Below are 13,230 nucleotides of genomic sequence, written 5' to 3'. Positions count from 1 at the left end.
TCTTCTGTCTATGTCTTTATGTCCATTTATTGACTTTGCCCAACCCTTTCATCGTACCTTACAGGTCTGAGATCATTCTACCGAGTTTCAGCAGAACCCTTCGCAAATATCCTTTTTTTTTGGAAATTCGTAAAGCGATCTTCTTCTGCTTGCAAGTATGCTGCATAATAACCCTAGAACTCGCTTCCACAGTGCAAAAACTGGAACGATCTTAGTAAAAAGTAACTTGAACCACAAAAGAATAGATAATGAGCCAAATTACTTAGCCATTGATACTTGCTTTGCTGGTCGTTCAATTCGTACATACATACATACATACATACATACATACATACATACATACATACATACATACATACACACACACACACACACACACACACATACATACATACGCACGCACGCACGCACGCACGCACGCACGCACGCACACACACACACACTACATACATACATACATACATACATACATACATACATACACACATACACACATACATACATACATACATACATATACATACATACACACATACATACATACATACATACATACATACATACATACATACATACATACATACATACATACATACATACATACATACATACATACATACATACATACATACATACATATTTAGAAACATTTGTGTAGTTTACATCATCTGATCTACATCAACGACTCTTTCACCTACTTCCTCCCGTGTCATCGTCAGCCCACATTGCTTCTCGTGCATAGTACGGTCGTTGTATTTACAACAACTCTGATATAGGCCCTATGTATCCAATCTGATTAAAATCAGATGATGGCGACGCTTCCACCTTTGCTTTTTCTTTGCTGCAGTGAGGAGACTATCAGCCAACGAGAACAGCAAAGAGCAAGCGAGGGCGGAAGCGTCGCCATCTACATCTGATTTTAATCAGACGTATAGTTATCAGAACCACGATGCTGCAATCGATGTGATGAGAGCTATCGATTTTAGGGAAGTATTTTTGTACAAATCCGCTGTCTTCTCCTCCTTGACTCCCTGTCCATCACTCTTATCGATTCTCAGTCAATATCTATTAACCTCTTATGCCTCCATGGAGAAGCTGAAACAGAAAACTTCGTATATTTACATTTTAAATGTTTACACTTGCTTCACTAAAAGCAACTTCAAGCTATTTAATTCCATAATCTTTATTAAAAAAAATTAAAACTTCAAAGCAAGGAGTCAACGATAAATCATGTATACCGGTGAAGCGAACCGTCTCAAATTCACCGATCTGTATTTGAAATTCAAGTGACTATACCGCCCCTTTTGTTAATTCAGTGCATGAAAAAGTGCTCGGTTTTCATATAATTGAGGTGGTACCTCATCTTTCACAAATAGCCTCGATATGAGTGCTAACAAGATGTTCACCCTTTAAAAATATTGTAGGATTTGAATAGCCAAACTGCATCTCCATGTAGTATATTCTTCCACAGCAGCAAAATGTTCATGATCTTTATGTTGAAATGATTGAGCCAGCGTAATTATAGGATCAGCTCTTGGCCTAATTACCCTTCTTTGTTTTTTCATCTCAGAAAGCTTGCATTACAAATAAAACCGACATCTTGTCTAGTCGTGTTGTGCTTTGCAGTGCACAAGTCACACTAAGCATCGCAAACCGGACACAACCTGTAATGGTGACCTGAGTTCAATGCACTCTTAAACAGGTCCATCTTTGAAAAAAAATTATCAGCAATTTCTCGCGGCCATAATTTTACAAAGAAATTTAATAGTTGTTAAATACACAAGATGCAAATGTTTTTAAAAAATTAACTTTCTGATAAAAAATACCGAATACCTATTGACAAAGGATAGTTTGATAGACACTGACATTGCAATGAAATGACTTGATACTTGATAGTCTTTATCCTGAGTATACTATGATGGAAGATGACACACTGTTCAGAAATTGTGTGCAGTGACTGAGTGACGCTTATCACATTTTCTGCTTAACTGGTGGACATCACGAATGATAAGGTTTTGAAATACTTGCATTTCTCGATTATCTGAAGCTGAAAAAGAAATCTAGAGCTTTCTGTAGGACTTTACGACCTCGATAAGCGCCAAAATGTTGTCTGTAAGCGTGTGTTGCAGACTACAGTTCTGAACAAGGATATGAAGTAAAAATGCAAACTTGTGGCAAAAGTTTCAATTTACAGACAACTACAAAATTACTGAAACACAGGAGCATTTTCAGTTTATATCTGGTTCCGATTCGGTCTTTGACTACTGAATCCCTTGACATACACGGTATCCATGGTCAATGTCATGGTACGAGATCAGCAAAGAGATCATTAGGCTTGGAATTCGCCGACTCGACTTGCGCAACTTCCGAGCGGCATATGCACGCCATCGGCAACTTCTGCATATGACCACAGACAATTATTTCTGGCGTTGATTTCCGTGTATCACCAAAAGAATGTTTCCACATTTCTGATGTCATGGTTTTCCGCCTTGATTATAATGAAGGCTTGCGTCTGGAAGTGATTGAAAGAGACTTTGCTGTTAGTATCGCGTAATACTGACGATATCAGCGACAGAAATTGTTTTTCAGTTCTGTTAATTTCACGCTTGTTCTTTCGGTCATGCTTAAATATTGACAATCCAACACATATTTCATATCAATCAGAGATGGTCTTGTTTCGAGTCCGCAAATCCTTCCAGGTGCCCCGCAACATACCCGTGATATTTTCAAGTCCCTCTCCCGTGAATTCTTCCCCTCCAGATGTGTTATGAATGCAGTCTATTTGCAGTATTGCGTGTACAATAAAGAAATAAAGCAAATAACAACCCGTTCAATGTTTTTTTTCATGTGTATCGGCAGAGATACTCTCAACCACCCTCACCCCTCGTCTCCCCTCCCTAAGATTTGATGAAAATGTGGTTCACCCCTACTATACACGAGTTATGCAGTGATAGTGTTGATAAAGGTAAACCCGAGCGATCCAACATTTTGAAATTGTGAATTGAGTTTGCTCGATGAGCTGGACGGCAAGCTGACGAGATTGAGAGAGAGAGAGAGAGAGAGAGAGAGAGAGAGAGAGAGAGAGAGAGAGAGAGAGAGAGAGATAACACCTGGCGTCTGTTACGGTGTATGCAAAGAATGAGAAGAAACTCATCGCATTATTAAGTTTTTGTCCCGGTAAATAAAGTGTACTGATTATTAGTTCAGGTGATTGTTTTCTGTTATATTTGTTTACTATTGTCCTTGTTGTTAGTACATTTACGAGATCCATGTCGTTACGTAAATACTATCCCCAATTTTATTAATCCTCTACTACAAAATACCCGAGTTTCCATCGGTTCGAGCTGACGTTTTCACCATTTCCCAGGTCACATGAATCTTGAACTCACCTCTGACGAGGCAGCCAAAATGGAGGGGGTTCATTCCGTGAAGATTCCACCGACCAATACAACCATAAACGAAACTAGTAAGGTCCACAATGAAGACTGTGTCTCTGCCACCGATGTCGAACGAGTGGCAGCGAGGCGGTCCGAAAGCCACGAAGATATTGCTGATTCTATTGACGATGAGGGTGATGTCCCATAACAAGACTTCGATGCAGGGAAGTCTGAAAATGCAGAGAAGATATGCAGTCGCCTGAATATGCCGAACAGTACCAACAAGGTATTCTTTTGTCAAAATTCATGGGACAAAGTTGCTCTTTTGTGCCTCTTAATAAAACCATCGTGAAATGGTGCATGAAAAAGTCAGCCATTACATAAGCAATGCACTGCACGATATTCGATACCACTGTCGACTGTAACTTCTCTGTACTTAACGATCTTGTTGTTGAGAAAGCCGTCAGCTCGGTAGAGAATTAAGGCGGGAAAATAATGAAAATGTCGAAGTACTGGTAAAAAGGGTAGACAGAACAATTATGTTCAACAAAAAGAGTGCACGGTCTGAACAGAGCTGAACAGTATTAAATAAACGTTTTAAAGAATATAGTTCCTAACAATGGTAGAAAATGGACAGCCCTTTAAAGCAATCGGAATAGAGCCCGCCCTAGGGAAGTAAATAATTCTAACATCTACAGTTTTACAGTTCACTCCATTCTTCCTCTCGCTATGATCCTTTCTTGTGGTTTTCCTTTCATGAGCCACTAATCAGAAAAGATGTAGTGCAGTAAATGCAACAAACAAACAAACAAACAAACAAATAAATAAATCATGAAATGTAACGCCCATAGGACCACAAGAACTGTGTCATTATTTCCTCGTATTTCTTCTCAGAATGTTTTGAGATGGTAAAAGTGGGCGTCTGTTTGCACTGCTTTATAGATTGTTTACGTCGTTTCAAAGTTTCAAAGCCAAAAAAAATTAGTACTTATAGAGTCACCAGTGCTCTGGAGACATGTTTTCGACATATGCAATTCTCACGTCCCCAGTGCGCTGGAGTGTGAGAACACAGTGTGAGAACAATTTGTTCTCACACTCTGTAATTGTTGCGCGACGAACACCTCGTATGTGAAACGTATGTTGATTGGTCAATTCTGCTCAGCGCCCAGTTCTCTGTACGAATTATTTGACGAATAGAACATCGCGTAATGTACAACTGGCACTATATTAGCGGACAGACAACTGAACCGCAGAGTGAACAGTTGTTCTAGACTTGAGTACGGTCAGCGCGGCGTCGGCAACAAATACACGGAGGATGACCGCTTTTATGTTGTAACGGGAGAATTCAGGCCATTACAAACCTATCGGCTATTTACGCTCGTCGACATATTTTCTGGAGAGAACTGACTTGACAGCGATACAGTTAGCGAAAGACTTCGATGAGCGAGCCATTTGCACACGAGGCTGTAGCAGACGACAGCTTTCACGCAATGTCATCAACAGATGCCACCAGAGCTGTTTCGCAACATTTTCCTCAGATGACCTGGAGAATTTTGTGGCTGACCAACAAAACAAAATTGCCATATCGGTAATATACATGTTAACGTGTTTGGGTATCTCATCAATGAAAGGAACTTCATTTTTCTTTGCGGAATGCTACAAATGAAACAAGAGCAATCGCGCGGGTGCTGGTTTTTGATAGTATAAAACCTACCACAATAAAATGCAATTTTCTAAAGATATTGGAGGGACGTGAGAAAATAATCCCACACCCCAATGGGTTGGGATGGAATGTCTCACACTCGTTGGGGAATCATGTCTCACACTCGCCTTCGGCTCGTGTGAGACAGAATTCCCCAACTCGTGTGAGACATTCCATCCCAACCCATTAGGGTGTGGGATTCTATTAATCCTTAAGGCCATTGTCTGGGCTAATGTCGGTCAAAATGCTCAAAAATCTAATTTTATTTTTTTCCTTCATTGTCACCCTCGACATGTATACTTTCAAATAAGCTATATCATTCTTCAAAAAATATTAACTAAAATCGAGAAAAATCGCGTTTTTTTCCCACTGACCCTGGTCAATTTTATTTAGTCTAATTATATATTCAAAACAGGTAAATCGCTATTTTGATTGCCTAAAAACTTTGTTGAGTTATGGCATCATGTATGAAGTAGTGACCATTTGCTTGTTATTGAAGCAGCTTTTTCAGAGGTAAAAATATGGCGTTGTGGAAATTGTGAGTTTGAGACTAATTGCAGTCTAAAAAAGCCAGATCAATGAGTAATCGGGAAGAAATTTGCAACAAATGATTCTGTTTTATATTTTGTGTGGATATTACTGTAAGGCATATGAAGATTTTCATTCAGGTATAGCAATTAAACCAGAAACAAAACCATATTAGACGTTATGGTGTCCATATACATAACAAGTAAAAAATCTCACATGAATTTCATTATCATGCTGATTATAAAATCAATGTTTTTTTGATAATTAACAGTTCATTTTTCACTTAGAAAGCAATTACAACCAGGCTTTTGTAAATAGAATTCTAACTGACAATTTAAACTTGTCCACTACCCATTTTTGAGGTCGTAAACTTTGCATGAAGTATGAGTATCACCTTTATGTTGTAAACATTTCAATCCAATACTCCTAACAATTGTGTTTTGTACTGCATTCGTTTCTTGTGGCAGTAATAACTCTTGAAAGAATGGTTGGAATGCAATGAAAATCAGCCAACATATGTGAAATTAAATACTTTACAAAATAAACTTCAAAAAACAAGGTCATCCAATCATGTCATAGTAGAAACTTGACGGAAAGTTGTGAAATTTATTAATTTTTCAATCTTACCGAGATGACTATGATTTAATTTATATTGACATCTTATACAGTCATAGATTTAGGTTTATATTGTAATACATATACATCTGAATGCTACAGAAAAAATTCGGTTGTTGTATGACTTTTCGTTCAATAGATATCTTTGCCACAAATTTCCTCATATTTTTAACCCTGAAATTGTCGCCATGGCAATCGAATATCCGGTTTCCCCCTGCACTGCATTTTACCATCTACTGCAACAAAAAGATGACAAACTCTGAAAACAAGGTACTACACGGTTAGTGTTTAAAATAGCCCCTACAATGGCCTTAAAGTGTACGTTTTGCATAGTTTTCTGTAAGCAAAACACAAACCGCTAGAATCAAGCTATCTATTTTGAAATTTTCATACCGATGGTTAATTTTACATCAGGTTCGAGAACCCCAACCGTGAAGGGCTAAAGACACATGCAGCCATTGATTTGACGGATTCCAGCGGATCGTCAATCACCATTGAACCTTGGCACTGATTGGCTGTGAATTTGCCAGCGATATTTTGTTTTCTATTCATCGTATTCATACTGAAACAATACAACTTAAATCTCTTAAAATTTGCTGGAAACATTCTCTTCAAGTAAACATATCATCGAATCGTCACTTCTTTTATTCTGATTTGGTTTTTGGAGTTTGTCTTTCAAACATGTGGGCGTGATGAATAAACTATTGGCGATCTTGTATTTTTGGACCGTCACATCGTTCTATTAAAAGTATGCGGAACTGAGTGGAAGAGTATTGAAACGCAGCGTGAAAAACAAGCTTTTGTTAAAACCCAGAAAATTGCCAATGAACATTCTTTATTGGGGCTATATCTAGGTTGGCTAAATCAAAGTTGATGAAACTTGCTATATACATTGTAGATACTATGATATAACAAAATGAAAGTCATTTAGCCCTCTTTACTTTCGCTAATTACTAATTTACACAGTTAACGAACATTGATTTCCTTTTTATTCACATAGAATGGAAGGACTATAGCAAAAGTTTATAAAACTTACTACGGATTTAGTGAGACACTGAAAGACTTTATGCATTTCAAAACCGTCAATCGGATCGGAATCAAATCTTGTACATAAATTTTGTCTTGAAACGGTTAGAACTAATTAGTTGATGGTGGATGTGGCTTGCACAATTAATCCTAATTTGGGCATTATTGACCAGAAGTTATTTTCAGAATGGCACTATCATATCTTTTGCGATATGACAGGTTAACCGATGAAAACAGACCAAGCAGACGGCTAGACCGTTTGGCACAAAGAGACACAGACAGACAGACTGGTTGACTGACAAATAGGCCATGTGACTGAAAGCAGTGTCGGTATCTTAGGCTTTGACAGGGAGAGCTAGGCTACACATTTATTGAAAATCTATAAGAATTAACGTAATTAAAATTTACCGGAATCTTTACTAGCTTCAATATCACGGCCCATTTTGTACCAAAAGGCACAATGTGCAGCTCCGACACCATAGCTCACGTATGACGTGCCCGGGGAATTTTCTTGTAACACGAGGTGGGCACGGTCGTATGAGTTGTAAGGAGGCCACTGTTTTACACTGATGGACTCTGTTTTGGCATCATTTGGATCGCTGTGGTGAGATAAAATAGCAGAGTAGAGTCATAGGTAAGGGACAATAGCTATAACCACGGTACACTATTTTATAAAACATATATATTTTCGTATTCTTTATGCAAAAATGCAAATGCAGTGTGTTCTATAAGAGATATTATTGTTGATAAACGATTTGTCGCCCGGAGTTGCCTTCACATTTGTCAAACGCTTGTCTTTTTAATACATTACGCAGAACGAGCTGACGAAGATATTTTGCCGCCGATGAAAACGTGAAGGTCAACGCCTCCAAAAGAGCCCTATTAGCCCAAACCTGGAGTTTCCAAAAGAACAAAACTAGTTTGGTAGTCCGACATAGTAAACTTTCGTGGCGGTTATTATTCTTTGTACAACGTACAGCGGATTTTGGTACGCTGTCCTTGTCAATGAAAATGTACTCGCTACTAAGGCTGCGTTCACAACAAATAACGGTTGGGGGGGGGGGCTAGAGGAATTGCGATCGAAATCTTATTCTCTTCAGACCCACCCCTCTGAACCCTCAAAAATTTTCAAGTCCCCATCTAGGCCTACTAAATTTTTCAAGTTACCACATAGCCGCACATTTATTGGGAATGCACCCAAAGAAAAAATGAATTAAGCAGTTCTACTTGCAGATGTTCGACACTACCTGTTATAAGCAATTTGTAGGAGCCATATTCCTATAAGGCAAGTTTTTAAATTGTTTCATTTTTAAACGCACCAGTGGATTTTTTGGATTCCCCAATCTGTCTAAGCCGACTTGAGTTAATCCAACTCTGGCGAGGTCAATGGCACCTGCTGAAGAGCACACAAAAATGACGATCACGGGAATTTTTTGCAAATCGTGAATTCCTGGCTAGATTTGGCAAAGTGTGATAAACTGAGTACATTGACCAACCAAAATTCTTTTTTTCAAAAGTAAGAGACATATATGACTTAGATGCTGCTCAAAATTGAAAAATTGACAATACTGGACGTCGACGGTTTAAATATCCCATTTTTTAAATAAACTTTTTAATCTCTAAAATTTTGTGTGTAATAATGGCAAATTTGGTGGAAAATAATAATCACAGATTCTTTCGTTTAAATTAGAGTTTTCACTGTTCAGTTCAATGGTTTACTGTTGTATTACTTTACGATGAGGATGTGAAAATTTAGACAATCAAGCATTGTGATACCATCTTTTTTCTTTAATATTTGATTATTCTCATATGCCAGAATTCAAAAATCCCTGATAACTTTCAAGTTTCCTGGTCTTCCATATCATGTGTTGCTCTCTGGTCTGATCTTCACTGTCATGAGCGTCATTTGACCTAAACTCTTCCATGCCTACATCAGAGTCAGAGCTATATCTGTCACTGCTGATATGGAGTGACAGTGAAATTGCAGTAGCAAGGCACAAGCTGATTATTTTGACTCTATTTTTGTACAGATTATACAACAGTTGTGTTCTTCTTCTACTCCCTACATCATATTGAACTGTTCAGTATTCAGCTTGCCAACACAGCCTGTGTATGTGTACCGTGCATTTGTATCATCGACAAATGACGTTCACTCTGGACTCTAATTCAATTATTATCCAATACATATTTACATATACAGGCTTTGTCGACAAACTGAATGTTATGTGTTTGAGAATGCTGTAGGGGGACAGTAAAGAAACTGTATTTGATATATTGCATAGAAATATTGAAAAAATTATAAACAGTTGCAGCTTCTGCCCAATTGCTAGGTCCACTTGGTTTTTTTTCACTAAAAATCATACATGTTTAGATTTTTACGAAATAAAAGTCATAAAATGTAACAAAATTATTATTAACATTAGAACAATTGGATGACATTAAAATGTTATTCATTTTTCATTGAATTACCTGACAAACCTTTGAATTGATAAATGTACAGGTAAAAGGGAACCAAAAAACCTTCAGGTCCCCCTTTAGGAAGTGCAAAAACTTTCAGCCCCCCCCCCCCCCGGCCTCCATTACCGAAATCCTCTAGCTCCTCATCTTTTTGTGAACGCAGCCTAACAAATATTCACAACAGCTTCAGTATCTGGGTAAACGCAAACACGGTTGAGATCCGACACACTTCTCAGAAACAAGTAAAGTGTTACCCACTTCTGCAGCCAATTTTTCTACCCACTTCTAAAACAACATGTGATGGTGGAAATGATTCTGGCGGGATATACCTATACAGCCTTCTTGTTCCTGTATTGCGCTTGTATAGCTCGTGTACTACCCTCGGGAATACTATTTGTACATTCTGTCGTTCTAATTTTCGTAACTCAGAATATACTCACCCTGTTCGTGCGAAATTTGCCCAGAGCCTCATCATTTTTCTGCTCATTTCCCTGTCTTCTTCTGAGACGTTCTCTTCATTATAAGTTGGCAATCCAAATATGAACTCAACCTCATCTCCATGAACAGTGCCTGCCCATTTTGGCCAGGGGTTAGCTGCTGACCGGTGTCGGAATACGTATGCGTACACGTCTTGGCCAGCTAAGGCGTAGTCATCAGCAAACTCAATAGCCGGGCACTTCAAGTCATAATCTCCATAAATATCGTCTGCCAAATTGCGTAGAATTGCGCCATCTAAGTCTTGATCATCGTCAGTGTATTCGTTTTGAATCTCATCAATTACGTCTGACGGAACGTACGGCAGACGATATTCAATAGCGCCGCGGAACTGTTCCATCGTCAGATGGCTGTCACTCTCCAAGGAAAATCCAGAGACCAGGCGAAGCAAATTCGACATGCCTTCGTTTTGATTTACACCAAGCATTATCTGAGTCCTTTTCATACCCCTACGTCCGACAATCGCTTCAGGCTGCGCGGGAAAGAAGCTGTAGTCCATCACTGGAACATTGATCGTGCCAACTATAGAATTCGCTATTTTTTAGGAGGAACAGTCCGGAGACAATTTAATATTTCAGTTGCGTTGAAGGGGGACCGTGTTTCGTTCCATGTGAGGCAGCCAACATTAGAAGCCAAACATTTCACCAAATGTCTTTGTTTTTGATAGGTCACCGGCTTGAAAATTGACATGTAAGGAATTCCGCTTTGTAAGATTGCCCTTAAAAATAAATTTTGACTAATGGGAGATAAGAGATGATAGCCAATAGCTGTAGCCCCAGCACTATTACCAAAAATAGTTATCTTCTCTCTATCTCCCCCAAAATATCCTATGTTGTCGTTTACCCATTGCAGAGCCATTGCCTGATCCCATAGTCCCATGTTACCAGGTGCATTGGTGCCCCGAAGGGCAAGGAATCCGAAAGCAAGTAGCCTATAGTTGAACGTGACAACAACCACGTTTTGTTCTGCGGCCAAAGTACTGCCATCGTAAATATCCAGAGACCCAGCACCGTCCACAAAGCTTCCACCGTAAATCCAAAACATTACTGGGGCGGGTTTCGGTGGTCGCGGGAAAGGTGTCCATATGTTGAGGTACAGGCAATCTTCGTCGTACGGTTCTGCGGAGTTCCAAACATTTGTGCCGGCGAAATCGCCCAGTGCCGTGTCCGCCATTTGCCAGCACGGGGGACTATACTCGGTGGCGTCCCGTACTCCTTCCCAGTGGCGAGTAGTCGACCTGGGCAGGGTAAAGCGCAAATCATTTACCGGTGGATCAGCATACGGGATACCAAGAAAAGCATCGACGTATCCGGCGGCCACCTCCAGTCGCTTGCCAAGCAGTCTGCCGTAGAGGGTTTCCGAAGTGACATCGTCTGCTTGATGCGTGAAGCATATGCACGTCAACATGTAGAGGAGCAGCAGAAGATGGAAGTACGAAATCATGGTGCACTGAAAAAACTCAAGCGGCGTTTATGATTGTAGACGATGTGTGTATCTAGCCTTACCCGCGCAAGAATTGTACAATCAGCATCTGAAACAAGAAAGCGGGAAAAAACCCTGAAAAAAATACCTAACTCCCCTTTCTCTCTACAGTGTTGATGACGGGTCACTGACTAGCCAATAGACTCAGCTGCCCTTTGATCTTCTACGATCAATACTTGATCCGATGAAAAAGACTTTTCAAAAGAGAGGCGTGTTTATTCGAGCCGTACGTATGACCATCAACAAAAATGTCTTTCAAATTCGGCAATACCGCTGTCAAGAGTATATTTATTCTTTTATTTTTCAAAAGAGTCTTCAAAAGCCACTATTCCCGGGGCATTATACAAAAAGAAAGCTTTTTGAAAGCTTACCTTTCGGTACGGTGTCCCAGTTACATATGTTGAGTTGCACCAAATACGTCCTCAAACAGCTGCCGATCTTAAAGCTGCACGTTTGGTATTCTCTGTGAACTTTTAATAGTCGCAGTGAGAGTTGAAACGTGACTCTGGAACTATTGTTGAAGTCACGCTAGGTTTATTTTGTTTCAAACGAAAAGGTGAAGCGCCTAATGTAGGCCGGTGTCGTGACATGCAAAATAGAAGCTCTTTGAAGCTGAAAATAGTCTCGACACACCTTCAGGCATAGAATGAACCGTATGTATCCAAGGCAATTGTATCGACAGCCACGGAAATGTTATAACTACGGAACGATGCAATGCAGGTGTACAGAATGTATCTCACAAAATCCTGACCACCGGAAATATCAAGAGTTTATTCACAATGCCCTCTATCGAAAGGAAAACTGAGCAAATATCAGGAAAGCATGGATTAAGCAAAAGTCATATTAAATGCAGGCTGGATCTGTTTCCACGATTTTGACCTTTGATCCCGCCCCCGGTCGCTCCCAGCTATTATCAGCAGCATAGAAAACCAGCCACGGCCTCTCCACAAAAGAGATGTAGTCACATGGCACCACGAGTCTCAGGTTGGTGGAGACTGAGTTAGCTGTGTCATGTTTCGTGGCTACCTAACAATGATATGTTGGTAACGTTTTTCTTTCAAAAAAGTTCCTTTTGGCGACATGTCACTTCAATGTCTAGAACATTAAGGTAGCATTCTTTTTACGGGGAGGGGGTGGGGTCGATGGAACTGAAGCTACAGATGAAATGCAAAAAGCGACCCCCCCTCCACATTGATTTTCTAAAATAATCGCAATCATACCAATCCGTAATCAATAACACTAAGTCGAAATTCGTAATACACTACGTGTAGTTATAAACATAGACACAAAACAGCACAGAACAGACAGTAAAGCACCGATACACACAACGAAGTCAAATTCATGAAAAAAGATATATGAACCCCTGGTCAAAATGCTAAGAAGTGATGCCAGGTGTTTCGAAAATAGTAAGCGCATCCTGCCCCACATGTGGCACCGGCCATATAGCAATCTGTAAGTCAAATAGGTAGTGGTCACCAAAAATGTGACCCCCATCCCCCATCAATTGTAAAATTGACGACCCCCGAATTTTTCATCTGATTTGATTGA

At 39.6% G+C, this 13,230-nt stretch overlaps 2 protein-coding genes across 2 annotated transcripts; both read right to left on the bottom strand.

The window, feature by feature from the left end:
• Positions 1 to 1,127: 1,127 nt before the first annotated feature.
• LOC139149392 (acetylcholinesterase-like) lies at positions 1,128 to 11,729 on the bottom strand. The gene is made up of 4 exons (XM_070721124.1): positions 10,146 to 11,729; positions 7,657 to 7,847; positions 3,390 to 3,607; positions 1,128 to 2,512 (listed from the first exon to the last, which is right to left on the bottom strand). Exons 1-3 carry the CDS (start codon positions 10,697 to 10,699, stop codon positions 3,420 to 3,422), a joined length of 933 nt encoding a protein of 310 aa, XP_070577225.1. The 5' UTR covers positions 10,700 to 11,729; the 3' UTR covers positions 1,128 to 2,512; positions 3,390 to 3,419.
• LOC139150592 (acetylcholinesterase-like) lies at positions 10,735 to 11,643 on the bottom strand. Its single transcript, XM_070723029.1, has one exon. It carries the CDS (start codon positions 11,641 to 11,643, stop codon positions 10,735 to 10,737), a length of 909 nt encoding a protein of 302 aa, XP_070579130.1.
• Positions 11,730 to 13,230: the final 1,501 nt, after the last annotated feature.

The sequence above is a fragment of the Ptychodera flava genome, chromosome 14 (genome assembly GCF_041260155.1).
Source record: "Ptychodera flava strain L36383 chromosome 14, AS_Pfla_20210202, whole genome shotgun sequence".
In the NCBI taxonomy this organism is placed as follows: Eukaryota; Metazoa; Hemichordata; class Enteropneusta; family Ptychoderidae; genus Ptychodera; species Ptychodera flava.
This window is presented reverse-complemented; position numbering and strand designations above follow the sequence as displayed.